This window comes from Pituophis catenifer, unplaced genomic scaffold, assembly GCF_029215685.1.
Source record: "Pituophis catenifer annectens isolate HBS135680 unplaced genomic scaffold, rPitCat1.0.hap2 SCAF_2, whole genome shotgun sequence".
NCBI classification, from domain to species: Eukaryota; Metazoa; Chordata; class Lepidosauria; order Squamata; family Colubridae; genus Pituophis; species Pituophis catenifer.
Window position 1 is genome coordinate 4953858 of NW_027256882.1, and position 23605 is coordinate 4977462.

Sequence of the window (23605 nt, forward strand, 5' to 3'; positions counted from 1 at the left end):
AGTCCTTTGTGTCACCTGAGGAGACCCTCCACTTTCTTTGTTCTCTTCACCATTCTCAGCTGGACTTTCCTCTGTGTGCATGGAGGGGGGGACTAAATGTCCTTTTAGGTTACCAAACTGCCCGGGAGGCAGTTTATTGCCCCCACAACTGGGTCCTCAATTTACCTACCTTAGAAAGGATGGAAGGCTGAGTCAACCTTGATCCTTGGCGAGATTCGAACCTGCAGTAATTTCAGGCAGCTGGTCTTAATAACCAGCTTAATAACAGGGTGCCTTAGACCACTGTACTACCAAGGCTCTTTTCTGGCCTCTCCCGAGATTTCCAGCTTTTCCTCCATTGTGGAGCCTTTTCCTCTCCCTCCTCGGTCTGTTCAACATTTGAGGAGCTCTGGTGGCTCAGCAGACTAAGGCAATGTTATTAACTGTTATTATACATTAGCTGCCTGCAATTGCTGCAAGTTCAAATCCCACCAGGCTCAAGGTTGACTTAGCCTTCCATCCTTTCTAAGGTCGGTGAAATGAGGACCCAAATTGTGGGGGCAATAAGCTGACTTTGTATAAAATATACAAAAGTATGAAGGCTGTTGCTTAACGCATTGTAAGCCGCCCTGAGTCTCCGGAGAAGGGCGGCATATAAATCAAATGTAAAAAAAACAAAAACATTTACATGAAGCTGCTGGGAGAGATCATCCGTGGTTTTGGGGTGGGGTATCATCAGTATGCTGATGATACCCAGCTTTTTATATCCACCCCGAACCAGCCCAGTGATGCCCTCGACGTGATGTCCCGGTGCCTGGAAGCGGTACGGATCTGGATGGGGAGTAACAGGCTTTGACTCAACCCAGCCAGGACCGAGTGGCTGTGGATACTGGCATCTCGGGCTGAGCGAGAAGTTTCAATGCTGTCTATTGGGGGTGAGGTGTTGCCCCCTGTAGACAGGGCACACAACTTGGGCGTCCTCTTGGATTCACAGCTGAGTTTGGAGGGTCATATCATGGCTGTGACCAGGGGGGCATTTGCTCAGGCTCGCCTGGTGCGCCAGTTGCGCCCATACTTGGACCAAGATGCCCTACACACAGTCACTCATGCGCTAGTCACCTCCTGGATCGACTACTGCAATGCTCTCTACCTGGGGCTGCCCATGAAGACCACCCGGAGGCTTCAGCTGGTACAGAATGCGGTCGCGCGGGAGGGACCCGATACTTCCATATTACACCTCTCCTGCGCGGCTTGCATTGGTTGCCGGTTGCCCTCCGGGTGAGATTCAAGGTGCTGGTGTTAATCTATAAAGCCCTTCATGGCTTAGGCCCAAACTATTTGTCGGAACACCTGCAAATAGCGCCAACTTCCCATCGCCCAGTGCGCTCTCACAGAGAAGGCCTACTCAGGGTGCCATCAGCTAGACAATGTCAGCTGGCGACCACCAGAGGTAGAACTTTCTCTGTGAGCACCCCCACCCTTTGGAATCAACTTCCCTTGGGGCTCCGGTTGGCCCCTGACCTTCGTACCTTCCGCCGTGAATTGAAAACCTGGCTATTTATGTCCCCCGGCCTGGACTGATGGGGTAGTATATTTTAAAATTTTTACAACTTTTCATATTTTTTGTGTATATTTGTTGATTTTAACAGTTGTTTGGTTGATTGTTGTGAGCCGCCCTAAGTCCTTGGAGATAGGGCGGCATACGAATTTTATAAATAAAATAAAATAATAAAATAAAATAAAATATAAAATAAATAAAAAATAATAATAATAAAAAATAAAAAAAATAATATAATATAAAATAAAAAAATAAAAATAAAATAAAATAAAATAATAAAATAAATTAATTAATTAATTTAAATTTAAATAAATAAGATATTGGACTGTGCCGAATTGGACAAATTAATGTATATCCTAAGAGAGAAAAAAGAATCCATATACTACAGTAACTGGGAACGCTGGTACATATGGCTAAAGAAGAGGACATAGAGTAAACAATATAGTATTAAATATATACTTAGTTATAATTAGATAGCGTTTGGTATTCAAAATAGTCAATGTTATCAGAACAAAAAGAATTACCGGGATGTAACTGAATAGGTATCTGGGGGATCGTTATGACCCCCAGTTAGTCCTTCTTTGTGATTGTCTTTATGTGTCGTGTTGTCTACCCATATATAATTCATATCTGTTTGATAATTACAATATATGTTTTTTTATTTGTAAATAATTAATATTAATTTAAAAAAAAACTTGGGCTCTAATCTGCTTGCCACTCAAAGAACAACATTTCAGATGTGGGTTGTTGTTTTTTTTATCATAAGCCCCATATGCATCTGGGAACATTAAAGATCTTTGTGGAATAGCTAAAAAAAAGGCAGTGGCTTTACAAAGTGAAAATCGTGAGTGAGCAAGAAATGCAAATTCTGGATAAGGAGAAATATTTCAGCAAGAAAATGGATGGAGCATTTTTAAATAAGTGGAAATTGAAGTCTCAAACTGGCATTTTATTGAAAACGTCTTCAATTCGTATAGATTACTTTTAGTAGCTGATTCAGCCTTTCATCCTTCTGAGGTCGCTAAAATGAGGACCCAGATTGCTGGGAACTTTTCTGACTTTGTAAACTGCTCAGAGATAAAGCATTGTGGAATAGTATATCAATCTAAGTGGAATTGCTATTGCTATAGTTTCTCCTGAGCATGGTTCCTTTTATGAGAAGTAAGATGACTATTCTGAGCAAAACTCTTTCCACTCCATGCATTTATATAGCTTCTCTCCCGAGTGGATCTTTTTGTGGCTTCCAAGTCCACTGCTCTGAGTAAATGTCTTTCCACACTCCATGCATTTATATGGCTTCTCCCCTGTGTGGATCATGTTATGGGAAATAAGATTACCTCTTCGAGCAAAGGTCTTTCCACATTCCATGCATTTGTATGGCTTTTCCCCTGTGTGGATCATCTTATGGGAAATAAGAGCAACTCTTTGAGCAAAGGTCTTTTCACACTCCATGCATTTAAATGGCTTTTCCCCTCTGTGGTTCATCTTATGGGAAGTAAGTGCACTGCTCTGAGCAAAGGTCTTTCCACATTCTACACATTTATATGGCTTCTCCTGTGTGTGGGTCATTTTATGGGAAGTAAGTGTACTGCTACGAGCAAAGGTCTTTCCACACTCTCTGCATTTATATGGCTTCTCTCCTGTGTGAATCATCTTATGGGAAATAAGATGACTTCTTTGAGCAAAGGTCTTTCCACACTCCATGCATTTAAATGGTTTCTCCCCTGTGTGGTTTCTTTTATGGATAGTAAGTGTGCTGCTATGAGCAAAGGTCTTTCCACACTCCGTGCATTTATACGGCTTTTCCCCTGTGTGGATCATCTCATGGGAAATAAGACTACATCTATCAGCAAAGGCCTTTCCACATTCTGTGCATTTAAATGGTTTCTCTCCTGAATGGATCTTTTTGTGTCTTGTAAGTCCAGTGCTCTGAGTAAATGTCTTTCCACACTCCATGCATTTATATGGCTTCTCCCCTGTGTGGATCATCTTATGGAAAGTAAGTGTACCACTATGAGCAAAGGTCTTTCCACACTCCATGCATTTATATGGTTTCTCCCCTGTGTGGATCCTTTTATGGGTAGTAAGTTGCCCGCTTGTTCTAAAACATTTTCCACATTCCAAACATTTATAAGGCTTCTCTTTTGTGTCAATCGCTTTTTGAGAAGTAAGGAAGTTATTTCCAAGAGAAAGAATGAATGTCCCATTGTAATTTTGTCCACTGTGTCTTCTTATAGCATCGTCTCCTTTGTTTTGGGTTAAATAGTGTTCATTTACTTGTAATTTAGCTTTGATTGGCTTCACACTTTCCCCAATATATTTTTTCCTTATTTTCTCCTGTTGGGCAAGAAAGTCTTGCATCGGACCATCGGTGGGAGATGAGCTTTCCTGATTCCAATCATTTGACTGGTTTCTATCATGGGTTTCTAATTCCATTCGAATTCCAAACTTCTCCGTTCCATTTTTAGCATCGATCACTTGGAACAGTTCACAGGAATCTTGATTCTCCTGCCCATTATTATCTTCAAAGCAAAAGGGAAATGAAAATGATAACAAGGTTAGAGAAAAAGATCAAAGAGTAGAAAGTCAAGTGAATTTCCTTCTGAATTTCTCCAAAATTCCTTTAGCTTGTATGTTTGCATGCCTACAGTGGTGTGATATAGACAGGATGATTTTTATATTCATGAGCTTTGAAAATATCTAGAAAACATCTCTTTCTTTACAATTATCTATGGTGTATATATATGCAAATCTCACTCAGTTTTGAGTTAAGGAATAGAATGGAATAACAAGAGTTGGAGGGGACCTTGGAGGTCTTCCAGTCCAACCCCCTGCTTAGGCAGGAAACCCTACACCACTTCAGATAAATGGTTACCAACATAAAAACTTCCTGTGTTGGAGCATTCACATCTTCTGGAGGCAGGTTGTTCCACTGATTAATTGTTCTAACTGTCAGGAAATTTCTCCTTAGTTCTAAGTTGCTTCTCTCCTTGATTACTTTCCACCCATTGCTTCTTGTCCTACCCTCAGGTGCTTTGGAGAATAGCCTGTGTTCTTTATGGCAGCGCCTGAGATATTGGAACACTGCTATCATGTCACCCCCAGACCTTATTTTCATTAAACTAGATATACCCAGTTCTTGCAACCGTTCCAGTCCCCTAATCATCTTTGTTGCTTTTCTCTGCAATTTTTAAAGTCTCAACATCTTTTTTACATCGTGGCGACCAAAACTGGATACAATATTCCACGTGTGGCCATAAGATACACTTAGATTTAGAGAAGGAAAACAAGAAAAAATATAGTTTTTGGCCTCGGTGCGTTCCGTTTTTGCCTTCCCCCTTGCTGGGGAAGGCAAGAACAGGACACACAGAGGGTTTGGGTGGACAAAAACAGGCCCACATTCGCTCCATAAGACACACAGACATTTCCACCCACATTTTTTTGGGGGGGGGGAGTGTATCTCATAGTCTGAAAAATACGGTAAGTCCCTGTGGGGTGGGGTAATAGGTAGGGCAAACATTGCAGTGGTTTTGCTGTCATTCGTAAGCCGTGGTGCTGGAACACTCATAATTTCGGGACTGGATCTCAAGTACTTGGGGGAGGGCTGGTTGTAACTTGGAATGGTCACTTAGTGAACTGCCATACCCTAGGATGCTCTGAGTGACATTGTATGAAGCCTTTGTTCTTGAATTGGATTGGGAGAATGGTCTTCCATGGGCTGAGTGTGAAAGTTCTATTCTCACACAATTTTGGAGGTTTCAGAGGACAAATGACAACAACACTCCTCTCACATGACATCCAGAGGACACATAAAAGCACACCTCATTCTTTTCAGCCTCCACAGATAAGTTCAAATAGAAATGGAAAAATACAGATCAGAAATGGCACAGAAAGCATCTAAGCAAAGAGACATTGACTCTTTCCTTCCTTGGAGCACAAGAAGATCCTTTCCTTCTCCCTCCCAGGAGACAATATCTGATTAGTGGTTTTTTAATAAAAAAACTAACTATCATCTGTCTTCTTGAACTCTCTGATTGGGGACTAGAGAACTCTTACCCAGAGAGGCCACGTTCCTATGGTTTTCAAGCATGACTTCCGAATGCAGCGCTTTCTGGTCAGGATCCAGCTGAGACCATTCCTCCTCAGAGAAAGACACAGCCACCTCCTCGAAGGACACAAGACTCTCCTGAACACAGAAAAAACAGAGCAGAACAGGAGGATTCACAAGATCTGTTCATCATCATCAATGATTTAGACAAGGAGGTTGAAGGGAAACTCATCAAATTTGCAGACAAGACCAAATTGACAGGAATAGCAACACTCCACAAGATAAGCTCCAGATATAGAAGGATCGACAGATTAGGGTTAGGGTTGAAATCAACTCTGAGAAATGTAAGGTTCTACATTTAGGAAAGAAAAACCAAATGCACTGGCATAGAATGGGTGATACCTGGCTCAACAGTAGTAAGGGCAACATGGATCTTGGAGTCCTATTGGACACCCACTTAAACATGAGTCAGCAGTATGCTACAGTTGCCGAAAAAACAGAATCATAGGCTGCATTAAAAGGGATAGAATCAAGATGACATGAAGTGCTAGTACCACTTTATAATGTCTTTGGAAGACCACACTTGGAATATTGCATCCAGGTTTGGTTGACAGATATAAAAAAGATATTGAGACTCTAGAAAGAATGCAGAGAAGAGCAACAAAAATTATTAGTGGACTGGAGACTAAAACATATAAAGAACGGTTGCTGGAATTGGGTAAGTCTGGTTTGATGAAAAGAAAAAGAAGGACTAGGGGGTGACATGATAGCAGTGTTCCAAGAAGAAATAGATAGAAACTATTCAAGGAGAGAACCAACCTACAAGCAAAGAGGAATTTCCTGACAATGTGAACAATTAATCAGTGGAATGACTTGTCTCTAGAAATTGTGGGTGCTCCAACACTGGATGTTTTAAGAAGAAATTGGACAGCCAATCATCTGAAATGTTATAGGGCTTCCTGTCTAAGCAGGGGGTTGGACTAGAAGACCTCCAAGATTCCTATCAACTCTGTTATTCTGTTCCATTGTTTTCAAAGCAAAGATAAGTTAAATGGCTGCGCGTCACACAAGTCCTAATATTAGGTGAGAAAATTGGTAAATCGAAAATTGCTTTCACTGAAGAAATATTTGGGGAAGTTTTATCAAGCTCATTGATTCTCTAGAACTTTCAGTGTGTTTCACTAAAGTAATCCCACTTCTGGATCAACTGATCTATCGCTCTGTCTATCATTGATTGATCTAGTAGTCTGAGCCATTGGCTGAAAGGAAGAAAACGAAGAGAAAATTACAGGTTATAAATGAGGCTTTATAAAAATGGTAATGTGGCAATGTGAGTATTTAATTATCTTTCATTAGCCTTGCACAATTCAGAATCAAAGAATTATCCCAAAAACAGGGTCTGTAGCAGTTACTGTCACTGTGATACATTTACTTTTGAAGGACTTTTTAAAAATTGCTTCTTGCCAACTCAAAGCTGGAGAAGTACCTAGCAGAACAAGATAACAAGAGGAATATGCTGGCTGACAGGAACTTGAAAATGCTATTCTGCTCTCCTTGTTGTGGAAGAAGAGAAAAATAACCCAGGCCAAAAAAGTGTGGGGGGAAAATAGAAGGAGGGAGCCCTCTGCACACCCACTTCACTTCCTGAAGGGAGAATAGAAAGCTAATATCTTTTCCCTTTCTTACTTGATTTGGAGGTTCAACCGCTGTTTGATCTCTGTCATAAAAACCAGAAAGCTTCATTCTTTGTTTCTCTGTAAGGAATAAATAATTTCAAAATCCATAATTAACAAAACAGGAGGAGGTATTCTATAGAAGAGAAGAAAGAGCCAAATTAAGACAGATGGGAAATTGGAGGATCTTCCATTACCTCCTGAGGTGTCCCGACTTGGATCTTCCCACGGGCTCCTCCTGAAAAATAGCTCCTGAGGGGGATTTGATGGGTTCTTCTTTTCCTCAGGATCTCTGATCTCCACAGTGCAGCACTTCCAATAGGAGGAAGGAAAAAAGAAGCAGAATGTACCTCACATGACACAAAGTGGATTCTTATATTTGGAACACAACCTCAAAGCCCTTGAGGCTGAGTGAGAAAACAAGGGAACAACGTCATACAAGAAGTGGTGAATTGCCACATGTGATGAATGCCAGAGAAGTTTGGGAAGGAGGGTGAAGTATTCAAACAGATTCTCTATTCCCTTCTGAGCTCCCTAAAGTCTCTCACCTGCAACTGGACCTGCTCCTTCTGCTCCTCCGCCTGGATCAGGAGGAAGCCTTCCGCCAGGGCCACCGCCTGGGAGCTGGTCTCTGCTCCACACTCCCGCACCCAGCCCTCCATCTCTGGGGGCAGAAGGAACAGGAGCTGCTCCAGAACCACCAGGTCCAGCATCTGGGCTTTGGTGTTCTTCTCTGGTCTCAGCCATCGCCTGCAAAAGCCATGGAGTCGGCTGCAAAGTCCTCGGGGACCCTCAGCCTCCTGGTATTGGATGGAGGTCCAGGGCTGAACTTGTGAAGGGAGGATGGTTTCCTCCTCTAGGATCTTCTGCCTGGTTCTTGTCCAGAGCTTCTCCCCCTTCCCAGGCTGAGCAGCTAAAGAGTCTTTTCTGGCTCCCTCCTTTCCAAAAGGTTGTGTCTCCATCCTTTCTCTGTCCTGCAGAGCAACTGCAAATGGCTCCAAGGACTCTGGTGGGTCTCCAGATGCCTTTTCCTTCACGGGTCCATTTTCTGGTGCTGCAGGACTGATCCCTGCAAGGGATTCCGCTCTTTTTCTTCTTCCCCCAAGAGGAAAGTTTGCCTTGCAAAGACCACAAATGGCTTCCAGTTTCTGTATCTGAGATGGGAAGAAAAAGAAACGCCAAGAATTAGAAAGTGGAATTCAGCCACTGAACGACCTTCCTCCAACCTGCTCGGACCCCCAAGCGGCTCATCCCAGCCAAGGCCCAGGGCCCCTTCCAGGGCCGGGAAGGAGGCAGCTGGAGAGGCCGCCCCCCTTCTCTCCCCCTCCGGAGACAGGATGGGACCCGGTGCAAATCCTGCCTCCTCCTCGCCCGGCCTCTCTCCTCTCCTGCTGGGCCTCCCCTCCCCCCGCTCGGCTCTTCCCCGGAGCCCCGCCGCCTTCCCACTTCCCCCTGCAGGGAGAGGGCGGCTGGGGAGCATGGGACTCGGGAAAAGCCCCACCCCCTCACCCGGGGCACGTCTGGATGTCCCCCCCGCCAGACTCTCCCGCAGCTTCTCCGCCTCCTATGGAGCACTAAGGGTTAAGGAGAACGAGTGCTGTGTCCTAGAGAGGCAAGGCTCCAGTGGGCCAATGGGGAAACACCTGGAGTTCCCTTCTCTTGGCGGAGAGCGCCACCTGGTGAATTTGGCGTGAAGTGCCAGGATGGCAGAAAGGGCGGGAAAGAGGAGAGCGTCTGAGGGGAAGGGAGAAGGCGGGGATGATGGGCTTGGGAGTAGGAGGAAAGGCTGCTCTCAATGGCTCCCTGTCAGACAGAGGCCTCGGCGTCTCTAGAGGCGGTTCTTTCTCCATCTTCCTCTTCTTTCCTGTCCAGGAACCGTCTGTGGAGATGGAGAAAAACCTCTCCGGAGGATTCGAACTCGCCTCCCTGAAGGCTCCGTGGAGATCGGAGACCTCAAAAGGGGCCAAATCCTGTCAGGAACGGGCGGGCTATCAGAAGACGAGGACCGGGCGGCTCTCTGGGGGACCCCGCGGATTCCGGCCTGAAGGGGAGGAAGGTGGGAGACGGGTAGGGAGGCCTCCATGAGGGAAAATGGTTGGAAAGAGACCGAGGAGGAAGGAGGGAGAGAAAAAAGCTCCGCAATGGAGGAAAAGCTGGAAATCTCTGGAGAGGCCAGAAATTTTACCTCATAATGAGGCTCCTTCATTGGGAAGCAAAGGGGGGGAAATGGCGTCTCCTCTCTTTTTCCCCTCCCCTCCCTCATCAGGGGTCTTGGGGCCACCGCAGGAAGACTCGGCCGGTGTGTGATGGGAGGAATTGTCCCAAAGACGGGGAAGAGTTGGGCTCCTGTGGGCAATGCCTCCCCTTGCAAGGCCGCCTGGGAGAACCTGGAGGAGGCTCAACCCCAAAGGTCCCAATGGCAGAAGAACAATCTGGAACCTCCTGAGGTAAATCTCCCACAGGCCACAGAAGAAAAAGGCGGGAAAAGGGGGGAACGCCCCCTTTCCACCCAGAGCAGCCAATCGGAGCAGGAGCCCCAGGCTCTCAAGGACAACGGGGAGTTTGGCACCATCGTCCCCTTTCCTCCTCCAGCTTTTGGACTGGAGAGCTTCATATCTATAAGTTTATTGCTCAGGGGAACTGAACCAGCAATTTGTAGACAACCAATTTCCCAGGAGCAACTAAGAGCCAGAAGTCAAAGCCTTTTTTTTCTCTTTTTTCCCTTCTACCTCAGACTTTCTTTTTCCCTCCCTTTCTCCTTCCCCTAATTTCAGTTTTTCTTCATATTTTATATATTAAACAAATAAAAAATATTAAAATAAAATATAAAAAACAAAATAAAACTATAAAGTAAAATGAGATAAAATACGAAGCAAACAAATAAGAAACAGACCTAATAAAGGAGGAGGTAGTGTTGTATTTTATATAAAAGAAATAACCGAACCACTCTAGAAATGCAACAGAAGAAAGACGAAAACCTTCCATGCATTTGGGTTGATATAAAAAGGGAAAAAGAAGGATGGAGTCATGGGAGTATATTAGAAGCTACCCAACCCAATGTTAAACGGTCACTAAATGAACTGTTATAAGTCAAGGACTAATGTGCTTTAACTGATAGAAAAAGGGCTAGATAACTCCTATAATCAGGTTGTTTGATGATGATTTTATGCCGTCAAGTTGGTGTCAATGCTTAACCACCCCATGGATAGACTTTCTCTGGGGAGACCCCTTCACATCCCCCTCCTCCAGGTCCTCTGGACAGTATCCCCCCCGCCGCACTGCAACTGAGCCCCTCCCCCACTATGCTGGTCCCCCTTTTCCATTCTTCCCTTCCATCTTTCCTCCATTTCATTTCATTTATTGGATTTATATACCGCCCTACTCCCGAACGACTCAGGGCGGTGAACAGCCACAGAATAAAACACATAAATACAAAATTTAAAAACAGAATAAAACCGAATTAAACAATTTGGCCGAGACAAATTTAAAACACCCAATAATTTTAAAAACAAATTAAAATTTACATTTTAAAGGGGAAAGATTTAGGCCAGGCAGGCTTGATAGAATAAAAAAGTCTTGAGAGCACGACGGAAGGTGCGCAGATCCAGGATCCTCCGTATCTCCAGTGGGAGCTCATTCCAGATAGTAGGTGCCCCCACAGAGAAGGCTCTCCTCCTGGGGGCTGCCAGTCAACATTGTTTGGCCGACGGCACCTGGAGGAGCCCCTCTCTATGAGAGCGTACCAGCCGGTGGGAGGCTCTTGGTGGTAGCAGGCGGTCCCATAAATAACCAGGTCCTAAGCCATGGAGCGCTCTAAAGGTGATAACCAAAGCCTTGAAGCGCACCCGGAAGATCACCGGGAGCCAGTGCAGCTCATGCAGAAGAGGTGTTACATGGGAACGCCACGTCACTCCCATAACCATCCGCGCAGCTGCACTCTGCGCCAGTTGGAGCCTCCAAGCGCTCCTCAAGGGGAGCCCCATGTAGAGAGCATTGTAATAGTCCAGGCGGGAGGTGATGAGGGCATGAGTGACTGTGCGTAAGGAATCCCGATCTAGAAACGGACGCAACTGGCGAATCAGGCGGACCTGATGAAAAATCCTCCCGGTCATGGCCGTCAAATGCTCTTCTAAAGACAGCCGTGAATCCAGGAGGATGCCCAAGTTGCGAGCCCTCTCCATGGGGGCCAATGATTCGCCCCAATAGTCAGCGATGGCACCAGCTGACTATATCAGGACATCGGAAACCACAGCCACTCGGTCTTGGATGGGTTGAGCCTGAGCCTGTTTCTTCCCATCCAGATCCACACGGCCTCCAGGCACCGGGACATCACTTCAAGGGCATCATTGGGGTGGTCCGACGTGGTCCATCAGAGCCTCTTCCAGAGAGCAGGGAGGGTCTCCCCACAAAGGGTCCCAAGGGGGAGAATGTGCATCCTTTGAGTAACATTTCTCCAACCCTCCATCAGTTTGTTTCCTGGGCTCTCCAGGGTCTCCTCAGGAGTCAGGAAGGGCCCCTTCAGCCACTTCTGGTGGGGCAGAGGAACAAGGGGCTGCTCCTCAGCCATGGGGCAGAGGAGGAGAGTCCCTGAGCTGCCCTGATGAAGAATTGTGGCTTGTTGCCTGCTGGATCCTGGCCAGTTCCTCTGTTCCGCTTCAGAGGAGCCCAACGCTTCAGGCTGGGGAAGCGAAGCCCAAACGCCTCTGCAGCTGTTGGGGGCTGGAGAAAGAAACTCTGTGTGTGTGTGTGTGTGTGTGTGTCAGAGAGAACTCGGAGAAGAGCACAATATTTGGGGTGTTGAAAGCATGAAAGGGGCCCAGAGGTTCTGCCTGGGTCAGGTGAGGGATGGAGGCCCCACAGAGGCTGCCTGGATCTGACTTTGTGTGAGTGGTTGTGTCAGATACACAACTCTGGGGCAGATTCGGACTCTGCCGCCTCCTTCAGCTGCTGGGGGGGACCTGGCTCTGGGCTGCTGAGGCTGGTGCTGGGCCGGGGGGAGTTTGACCCCTCCAGCCCTCCATCCCTGGAAAGGACCCAGGCCACCTCTGGACCCACAAAGCTCTTTAAACAGAATCTGGAATTCAGGATCTGTCTAAGATGCTTTTGCGTAACTCAGCAGAACTGGAATCTCCCAAAGACTAGAAAAAATGTTATCTATGGATGTAGTGAACGAAGAGTAGAAGAAACAGAAGGTCTCCTTTTGGGATAGTTTGGGGGGAGGAGATTTCCAGACTGTGATGGTTAAAAGGCTGTAATCCTATAGTGGAGGATATAGGATCACCGAAGTCACCAGGATTTCTATTAAAACTCCAGGTTGTTCTATAAATTATAAATTCATTGTTTGGTTTGATATACTGTCCATCCTTCCTAAATAATCTTGAAACCTTTTACAAGGAGGAAAATCCGCTCAGATCTTCTTACACATATCCGTGGATATGGATTTTCTTCTTTTGGGAAAATATTTCCTCCAACTCCCCTTCAGAAGAACAGAGCTAATCTCAGAGGTTGATTCTTAGGACTTGGGAGTCCCAGGACTGATTCCTCTCCCGGTAAAATCCGTTTTATCTCACACTGCAAAACGTTGAGTTCCCTGGGAAAGAACAAACGGCAGGAATGATGGAGCCGCTTCGTCCAGACGTTCTGAGCAAGAGAGATGCGTGTTTCAAGGAAGGGAAATGCCATTTTCTCTTGTAAAGCCAAGAGATCCGTGCGGAAATTCCCCCGTGAAGGGGGCTGGGGAGAGCATTCCGGCTGGATTAGGAGGGATCCCTGCAGATCCTCTCTGCCTCTTCCGGCATGGACTGTCAGTTGAGAGTTTCCCTGGCTTCCCTTCGGATTGGGGTGAGTGTGTGACCCCCAAGTCCTGGCTGAGTGGGGGGGGGGTATGGATGTTACTTTCCTTCCAGCCCTCCCCCCCTAATTCCTGTCCATTTAGATCCAAAGTTCCCTGCAGAGAGTTAATGGGATTGCTGGACCAGAGGAGCTTCTGCCTGCCTTTTTCCACCCGGGGAGGATGGAGGAGGTCCCTCCCCTCCCCCTTTCTTCCCTCCCCCTTTCTTCCCTCCCCCCTCCAGACCCCCCCCCTCAGTAAGTCTGCCTTCCTCTCTAGGGCTGACAGAGTTTATTTATTTATTTATTTATTTATTTATAATTAGACTTCTATACCGCCCTTCTCCCGAAGGACTCAGGGCGGTGTACTGCCATATTAAAACGCATAAATTTACAAGATACCTGGAGAGGGGCATCTACGACTGGCAGGAGATCTATTACTTCGACAGCGACTGTGGGGAGTTCGTAGCCGTCACTCCGTTGGGGCAGCCCTATATGGACAAGTGGAACAGAGACAAGCAGCGCCTGCAGTACAAGAAGGCCGAAGTGGATGGCTTCTGCCGGTACAACTACCGCTTGTTGAACTACGAGGCAGCCAAGGCAGAGGAGCACCTGATTGGCCGGAGAGGTGAGTCCTAAAGGGGGAGTCTTCCCTGGGAGGGGGAGGCCAGGATCCCCCTTTCATTTCACTCATTAGGATCCTCCCGGATGAAGGTTTTACGCATTTATTCTACCCTCTCAGATTTACAAAATCTTCTTCCCTGTTGCGTGTTTCCGAGGATCTAGCCCAATAACTCCAACACAGGATAAGTTTAATTCAAAAGGCATTTATTTACATCTTACTTATCTCTTACAGGAGAGCATCTGGAATGAAGCTGGACTCCTGGACAATACCTTATATACCTGGGAGGCGGAGTCAAGGTGAGGAGGGGTCAAGGGAAGAGCTAGGTGGGATGGCCAGTGTTAACCCTTGCCCTGCCATGGGTGCACAGTGTTAGGCATTTGCATGTAACATTCCCAGGGTCCAAACTCTCCTCCTGTCTGGAATCTGGGATCCCTTTGATCCACCCCCCCCCCCCCGAAAATGTTTCTTCCATAAGAGGAAAACCTCCAGATCCTAAGAGAGAAAAGCCACTTGGAGCATTTGCTCCTTCTGGAAATTATTAAATATTTTAGGGGAACCAACAGAGATTTTGTCCTCTGTAGATTCAGTCTGGAGGCAGAATTAACTTTCACTCTGAAATTCTTCCCTGCCAACGTGGGAAGATTTTAACCTGCCACATAAGATGCATTTGGAAATGTTTTTACTACCAAAATGGTTATTTTCTTGGAGATAATAATGTCCAGCTATTTAATTTGTTTCTGGACTACGTTTAAAGTGTATTTTTTCCTACAACCAACACAACTTTCTTGTCATCTGGCATAATACCTGAAACAATTCTCATTCCAATAATATTTAATATAGAAATTTCACCACTTTGATTAATTTATCTAGTGATTTTTCATAACCTCCGAAAGTGCCCCAAGTGCCAATTGTGTTAGCGTTGTGAGTGTGTCTCTTCTTTTTTGTGGGTCTCTCAGGGCCTCCCTCCCTCCTCCCTCCTTTTGGGGGTCTCTGGGGGGATTTTCCTTTCAGGGAAAGGAGCTTCATCAGCTGCCCAAACACCCCAAAGCCCATTCTCCCCTCCTCTTTTCCTCCCTCCCCTCCTTCCTTTCTCCCTACCTGGTTCAGGGACAGGACCAAAATCTCTGGATGGTTTGTTGCTTTAGCTACTCACAAGCTTTATCCACATAAATAAAGGACCCGGATTGTGGGGGCAATAAGCTGACTTTGTATAAAAAAGAACACCGCTTAAGGGGGGCCAAAAGCCCTACTAAGCAGGTATATACAAAAGTATGAAGGCTATTGCTTAATGCATTGTAAGCCGCCCGGAGTCTCCGGAGAAGGGCGGCATATAAATCAAACCAATAAATAAATAAATTAATAATAAATAAATACAATGCATTTTTATTATAAATCCAAAGCGGTGATCCTGAATTTCATTGTGATTCATATAATTTCTTCTTCATCAAAAGTATTATTTTTACTTCCATGAAAATAATTCAGACAAGAGGCCAATAATTCTCCAGGGGTTATTATTAAATTTTTATTATTAAATTCTGTGTATTTAAAGCCAATTGTTGGTCAGGCTCCAGTTTAGGAGATGTGAAATCACAGGATGTTTCTTGAGTCTCTTTGGGGGAATTTTCTCTGTTTTTCTTTGACTTCTGAGCTGACTTTTCTCTCCGGAGAGATCCGGGCGTCTCCTTCCCCCGAGAGGCCAAAGCTTTTCTCTGGACACCAAGAGAGGCTCTCAACCTTTCCTCAACTATCCCCAAAATTATATATATGTATATAAAGAAGTTAATGAATCCTGCTGAATCAGTCTGCCTGTGGGTGCTTTCTGGATTTGATTTTTACAAGAAACTCTGATTGATATCTGTCTCCTATTTTACTACATTAGGCATCAAGCTTGATATCAAAAAGAAATCTTGAATGACATGATGCGGGGCAGATAAAATGTACTTTCTACTCCTGCTGTTTTAAATCAAGAGGTCTCTATTTGTCTATTAAATTGAATTCATGGATGGGCAGAGGGAGAAAGTTGTGTCCCTTGGTACGTATTTAAAAGGAAAAAAAAATCTTTTTCTGATCCAGTTAAGATCTCCAGCAACTCCCATCTGGCCAATTGGAACCCCAAATCTCCACACTGCAGTCTTGTAAAAAATGAGGTTTGGGATGGGCTATCAAAATAAACATGGAAAAATACCAAATTGCAGCTTTTGAATTTCCACTGCTTTAGAATCTGATTCTTCCATTTTCTTGCTAAAAGTCTTTTTCTCATCCAAAATTTGCACTTCTTGTTTAAAAAAAAGAGAGGCTATTTTCAGTTTGTAAAGCCTCTGCCTTCTTTTAGCAATTCCACAAAGGCCTTTAATGTCCCAAGATGAAAATGGGATTTTCCTGAGAAAAGAAAACAACTCACACCTGAAATGTTGCTAATTGTCTGCGTGGAAACCTGACCAGATCCCAGGTTGGAATTACAAATAACCATTTAAAAATTGGTTGTTCTTAAGCATTATAGAATTTACTGTTTATAAGAAAATCTTATTTATTATTTATATTTCATATAATTTACTGTTAATAAGAAAACAGGGGAAAAAAGGTTAGCAAAGGACTCGAGACTTGGAATGGATCTATTGTCAACTCTGTTGGGGGGGGCTCATCCAGACCCCTCCTCCTTAAATCCATCCAAGAGTTTAGAGAGATTACAGATTAACAGAGTTGGAAGGGACCTTATAGGTCATCTAGTCCAACCCCCTGCCCAAGCAGGAGACCCTACGCCATTTCTGACAAATGGCAGTCCAATCTCTTCTTGAAAGCCTCCAGGGATGAAGCTCCCACAACTTCTTGTGCCAATTGGAGCATTTGCTGAAGGAGATCAAGAGGGATCCTCTCCAAGGTTCTGTTGTGATCCTGGGATCTGCCTGATCTCCTCAGCCTCCAACTGCCCCCACCTTCCCTTTCCCCAAGATCCCCTCTGGATCCCTTCCACTCTCCCTGCCAGCCCCATCTGAGACAGAAGCTGCCATCAGGGAGTTGGAAGGACCCCTCCTCACCTCCTCCCCCCCCCAGAGTGGCTGGTTCCTGTGGCTGGGAAGGAGGCCGGCTGGCTGCAGGCAGAGCCTGGTCTGGGGATTCAGAGGAGACCCTCTGAATCCCCCCAAAGCCCCCCTCAAGGGAGGACCCACAAGAGAAATTGTGAGATATCCTGAAACCTCGTGAACTTCCTGCTCCAAAAGGGGGATTCAGGTCTGTCGTCTTCAATTGGGGGAAGAAGCTCTTCCCTCAGGAAAATCTGGCAGTTGTGGGGAGCAAAGGGCTGCCCCCCATTGGGTTCCTTTGCCCTTTCCTTAAAAATGTCACTTTCTGTTGATGATGCCTAAAATTGGGGGATTTTCAGCCACATCACACTTTGCACTTTTCCCCCTGAAAACATCTGCTGATTTTTTTGTTTATTTCTGTATCTTGTGGCTCCTAAAGGGAGAAAAGGGAAAGTGGAAGGTTTCTCTCTCCAAATAAAACTTTTTGAAAAGTGATTGAAACACCAAAGAAAATTGGGACAAAGATCTTCTCTCCTCCTCTCCTCTCCTCTCCTCTCCTCTCCTCTCCTCTCCCTTCCCCTTTCCTTCCTTCCTTCCTTCCTTCCTTCCTTCCTTCCTTCCTTCCTTCCTTCCTTCCTTCCTTCCTTCCTTCCTTCCTTTCTTTTTCTTGGCAAGCTTGGTTGATCACCTTCAAGGCTGCACAGACGCATTTGGCTCAGTATCTCTCTGTCATGTTAAGTCCGGACACAAAAAGAGAGGCAGGACGATCATAGTGAAGTAAAACAACCGTTTATTGCAGGCAACAGAGAACAACAATAAAATAACTATGAACTGAGGACTGCCCAAGGCTGCAGCTCCTTTTACCTGGAGCTGTCCAGCCTGTCAGCCAATGATGTTTTTTCATTTTCCCACTGGGGAAAATGAACCAATGAGTGAAGGCTGATGCAAGACTCACTCCTACTTGCATATTCAACATGTCACCAGGGCTGGAGATCTCCTCCGTATGCTGATGTTATAAGTTTACATTTCCACCTCTGGGGACCCAGGAGATGCTGAGGCTGCCCCCTCGAGGGCCCTGGAGGCTGTGGGGGGAGGGGCTGAATGGGGGATTAGATGCTTCGGCTGAACCCTGGCCAGACCAAGGGGCTCTGGGTGCCCGGAGCCCCAAGATGGGGGACTTTAACCAACTTCATTCTGGATGGAGTTGCATTGTGGCTTCATGGTGAAGGTTGTTGAGAGTGTGGTCGCGCGACAGTTCCCACAATTCCTGGAGGAAACATCTTATCTAGATCCGTTCCAGTCGGGTTTCAGGTCTGGGCACAGCACGGAAACGGCATTGGTCGCGTTGGTTGATGATCTCTGGAGGGCTCGGGACAGGGGTTGCTCCTCTGTTCTGGTCCTGTTAAATCTCTCAGCGGCTTTTGATACCATCGACAATGGTATCATGCTGCACCGGCTGGAAGAGTTGGGGGTGGGAGGCACCGTGTTGCGGTGGTTCTCCTCCTTTCTCTCCGACCGGTTGCAGTTTGTGTTGGCAGGGGGGCAGAGGTTGACCTCGAGGCCTCTCATCTGTGGAGTGCCACAGGGATCGGTCCTCTCGCCCCTTCTGTTCAACATTTATGTAAAACCGCTGGGCGAGATCGTCCGTGGCTTCGGGGTGAGATACCACCAGTACGCTGATGACACCCAGCTGTACATCTCCATCCCAGGCCACCCCAATGATGCCCTTGAAGTGATGTCCCAGTGCCTGGAGGCTGTGCGGATCTGGATGGGGAGGAACAGGCTCAAGCTCAACCCCTCCAAGACTGAGTGGCTGTGGCTCCCGGCATCCCGATATAGTCAGTTGACTCCATCACTGACTATTGGGGGCGAGTCTTTGGCCCCCACAGAGAGGGTTCGCAATCTGGGAGTCCTCCTGGATAGGCAGCTGTCCTTGGAGGAACATCTGACAGCTGTAACCAGGGGGATCTTTTGTCAGGTTCGCCTGATTCGCCAGTTGCGGCCCTTTCTTGATCGGGATTCCCTGTGCACAGTCACTCATGCCCTCGTCACCTCTCGCCTTGACTACTGCAACGCTCTCTACATGGGGCTCCCCTTGAAGAGCACCCGGAGGCTCCAACTGGTCCAGAATGCAGCAGCGCGGGTAGTGATGGGAGCAGCATGGCGCTCCCATGTAACACCGCTCCTGCGCGAGCTGCACTGGCTCCCAGTGGTCTTCCGGGTGCGCTTCAAGGTGCTGGTTATCACCTTTAAAGCGCTCCATGGCATCGGGCCTAGCTATCTTCAAGACTGCCTGCTGCTACCGACGACCTCCCATCGTCCCGTGCGCTCCCACAGAGAGGGCCTCCTCAGGGTGCCATCAGCCAATCAATGCAGGCTGGTGACCCCCAGGGGGAGGGCCTTCTCTGTGGGGGCACCTACCCTCTGGAATCAGTTGCCCCCAGAGATAAGGAGAATACAAGACCTTAGTGCCTTCCGCCGTGCCCTTAAAACCCACTTTTTCCAGCAAGCAGGGCTGGCTTAAGAAGAAATTTTAAATGTTTTAATTGGTTTGTATTTTTAATTTTGGGCCAAATTTATATATATTTTAATTGTTTTTAATATTTGTATTTCATGTTTTTTAATTCTGGCTGTACACCGCCCTGAGTCCTCAGGGAGAAGGGCGGTATATAAATTTAAAATAAAATAAAAAAATAAAAAATTGTCCCAGAGACCCAGTTCGCAATTCTGGATATTCTCCTGGACTCCTGAAGAGCAGGTGGCAATCACAGCTAGGAGAGTGTTTGTAAGACTGGGTTACCTCTGCCACTTTGGCAAATAAATTTAATAAATAACTAAATTTACTAAACAAACAATGTTGTGGTATTGCACCTACTTAAAAGCGTAGTTTAATTTTCAACAACATCCCAAGAATCATCTGACTCGTGCTGTGTCTGTCCTTCCCATCTTCTGCATTATTTCTTTCCATGTCCACCACATCTGGCAGAAAGTTCCTTCCACCTCTGGGCATTTCCTGCATTTATCCCTGTTGGACTTACCTATTTGGGGAATTCTTTTTTAAAGACTGCAACTGATCCCAATCAGGAATGATTTAACTTTTTTCCCTCTTTCAGGATCCCTGTTAATTTCTTGCTGCAATTTACTTTGGAAGATGACTCAAAACACGTATTTTTTTCAGGAGTAAAAAGGGATCTTGGCCTGAACTAACCAACTTGGTCTTCTGTTCTGGGCCCTGTTGTGTCTCTCATGTGGCTCCTTCTCCTCCTTCCCTCCAGCCAAGCCCACCGTCTCCATCTCCCCCACCAAGATGGAGCTCTCTTCCCCCAACACCATCCTCCTCTGCTCCGTGATGGGCTTTTACCCCGTGGAGATCGAGGTCCAGTGGCTGAAGAACAGGTGGCCGGAGAAGGACGGCGTGGCCTTTGGGGAGGAGCTCCAGAATGGAGACTGGACCTACCAGCTCCAGGTGATGCTGAAGACCCAGTCCAGGGGGGGACCTCTACACTTGCAAGGTGGAGCACGCCAGCCTGGAGGCTCCCATCACTGTCCAGTGGGGTAAGCCCCTCCCCTCCAACCCCTCCTGCTCTGGGGACCCCATCCTGCCCTGAGAAGGGGGAGAGCCCCACCCCATGGGGAGAGCTGGAATGGACCCTCCTGGGGGAAGGTGGGCCTGATCCTCCTGCTCAGGTGAGGCTCCTTCTCCAGAGCCCCGTTCCTCCAGCTCTGCCAGGAGCAAACTCTGGACGGGGATCATGGGGGCCGTGATAGGAGTGGCCTTCCTGGCTGTGGGGATCTTCTACCTGAAGAGCAAGAAAGGTGAGTCTGGGGGGTTGGAGGAGAGGTTGTGAGGGGACCATCTGGGGGAGGCCTCTCATCAAGCTTAGCAGGTGGCCAAGAGGGACTCCTTGAGGAATATTTTTGGCAACTTCTCTTATTTGAGGGGCTATAAGTGAAGATCATGCAACCTATTATGGGCTATCGATGAGGAAGGGGCTTCCCTGAGTCCTCCAGCCCTTGAAGGTTTCTGATTGGGTCTTTTTCTCCTTCCAGCAACTCCCATCCAACCACCTGCAGGTGAGTTTCTCCTCTTCCTCCATCATCTCAGCACCTCCTACAAGTTATAGGTGGTTTTTTTAAAAAAAATTCCCTAATTGTTCCTCTTTTTAAAAAAAATACATGCCTGAACAATATCTCCTTGCTGTGGATACAGCAAAGTTTTGGATTTTGGATTTTCCTTACAGAGATCTGAAAAAGTATGGCAATGACAAACAAAAACACACACAAACACTAAAATCTCATCCAGAATGTTTCCATGTTGCCAAAGGGAAGGGAAGGAGGGGCCATTCCTTCTCATTCCTCCCTTGGGGAGGGAACACCCCAGGTTTAAATTCACCCACGCATTTTGTAAGCAACCCACCCATTCTGTTAGGCTCACTGTGGAGAGGGGTTCCCGAGGGTATCCAGGCATGGGGACAAATTCCACCCCTGTGGCTCTTTTAAAAGGGTGAGTCCCATGCTACTATGCACTGTGTTATTATAGGCCACTTCAGCAAATGGCAGGAGAGCTGCCCAGCTAAATTGCTGGTAATTAACATAGCATCTCAGGTATTGTTCTATCATTGCGTTAGCTCGTTCTATACCTCCATTCGAACTCGGATGGAAGGTGGAGCTAAGCCCTTGAGATGACCCTATCAACTTAATGAACTCCCTCCAAAACTTCGCCCTGAACTGCACCCCACCCTCCGGTCCGAGATGATCCTTCTTGGCACCCCATACAGACTCCTTTGGGTTCATCAGTTGGAACCTTGACAGGCTCTTCTTCCTGACCCCCCTTCTCCTTGTGAGAATTCACACAATTTCTGGCCAAGTGACCCCAGGCTGCCCCCTTTGCTGCCACCCCATTTTCTTTCTTCATATAAAGCATCTGCAGGGAGGGAGCAGGGGACGGGGCCCTCCCCTCTTGATTAACCCTCTAATTAAGACAATTAGGGAGAATTCCAGAATCCCCTGGAGATGAAATGGGGAGGAATCCCTGGTCCTTCCCAGCCTTTTCCTCCCTGAAATGGGCGGATTCTCCCTCTATCTCTGCCTATCAATCACCCCCCTGCAGTGTGGGCCTGCCTTGTGGGTGGGAGCTGAAAAGGAAGAAAAGTATGTTATTGACACTAAAAGATTCTCTTTATATTCTAATTTTCTTCCCATCTTTTTTCTACAGCACTCATGAATTAATCCTATCAGATGCAAAAGCTCTTTGTCTTGTTTGCAACCTGTGAAAAATGGAGGCTGAAGATGGCAGGTTGGGGGGAGGAGGAGAGTGGCAGCCTGCCCCCCCCCAACTTCCTTTCAGGGCCTCCCTTTCTTGGGAGAGAGGGGTGGAGACCGTCAAGACTGTCCCCAGGGATACTGGGCTGGGGTACTAGTCTCCTCATCTCTCCTGGCTTTGAACCCACAGCAGCTTCATCTACATTATTCTTCCTACGAATCACTTCCCTTCGCTTTGCTATAAAAGAATAAACTTCAGATGTAAGAAAACCCTGGAATCCTCCCTTCCTCTTCCTCCTCTTTCCTGCCCCCAGAAGAGGCTCCTCCCTCCGCTGGATCCACCATCCTGGCTACTTTGCATCCGAAGCCAGAATTGGTTCTGGAGGAGGGTGGGCAGATCCAGGGGGATGAAAGGGCAGGACCCCCCTTTCTGCTCAGAGGCTCCCTTGCTCTGCTTCCCCTCAAGCCCCCTTTTGAGGAGCAGAAGGCCAGCAGGCACGATCCTCCCTGAGCATTTGTGGGGAGCCATTGTGGGGGCACCTGAGACTCCCCCTACATTCACTCAGCCATTTCAACCGTTTCTCTTCTTCACAACTGGAGGGACCTAGCGTGAAATGAATGGCTAATTGGCACTTGGGAATGTTATTTATTTAAATTTATATGCCGCCCCGTTAATTGGAGAGAAAAGAACAAAGAGGAAGTTAAAAGACCAAAAAAGAAAATTTTCTATCTGGATTTAAAATTGAATTTGGAGATATTAGAAATAATACAAGAAAATGAAAACAGAGAAAGCATTTTTTAATAGTAAAAGGAAAAGAAATTGAAGAGACGAGAAAGTATTTTCTATGTGGATTTAAAAGTAATACTTTGTGTTAAATATATTCCCAAATATTTTACTTTGTTTGTAACCTGCATTTTTGAAACCTCCATCAGTTCTTCTTTTTGCTTTTTCAACATATTTTTAGTCATTACCTTCGTTTTATCTTTATTAATTTTCAAGCCGTCTACTTCCCCAAATTCTCCAATAGTTTCTATCAATTTATTTATTGTTATTAATGGTTCTTCAATAAAAACCAAATCATCTGCGAAGGCTTGAAGTTTGTATTCTTCTTTTTGAATTTTCATGCCTTTTATCTTTTTCTTCTCTAATGTGTCTATTTAGAACTTCTAAAGTCAATATAAACAACAATGGGGACAGTGGGCATCCTTGTCTAGTGCCTTTTTCTATTTCAATTGGGTCAGTCAGCTCTCCATTTATCATTACTTTTGCCGTCTGTTTAGAGTAAATAGCTTCAATGGCCTGTATAAATTTCCTACCAAAGCCCATCTTTTCTATTTAAAGTATCATAAATCGCCAATTTACATTATCAAAAGCTTTTTGCGCATCTAAAAATACCAAAGCCATTTGTTTTTCGGGGTGTGCTTCAAAGTACTCTAAAGTGTCCAAGATTATTCTTATATTATCTCTAATTTGTCTTTTTGAGAGGAATCCATTTTGATCCGAATGTATAAAGTTATTCAAATATCTCTTAAGTCTCTCCGCCAGTATTGTAGCAAAGATTTTATAATCCGAATTTAGCAAAGATATAGGCCTATAGTTTTTGATTTGTG

The 23605-nt window shown here is 46.1% G+C and overlaps 1 protein-coding gene and 1 pseudogene across 1 annotated transcript in view; one reads left to right on the forward strand and one right to left on the reverse strand.

Moving 5' to 3' along the window:
• Nucleotides 1-23605, forward strand: part of LOC139311676 (uncharacterized) — a 396884-nt gene that overhangs the window by 178325 nt on the left and 194954 nt on the right. Inside the window, 1 exon segment of the mRNA XM_070936149.1 lies at nucleotides 20501-20517. Within this exon segment, the coding sequence (XP_070792250.1) occupies nucleotides 20501-20517 (17 nt within the window).
• The window catches only part of LOC139311661 (zinc finger protein 208-like), a 51097-nt pseudogene continuing 29734 nt past the window's right edge, over nucleotides 2243-23605 (reverse strand).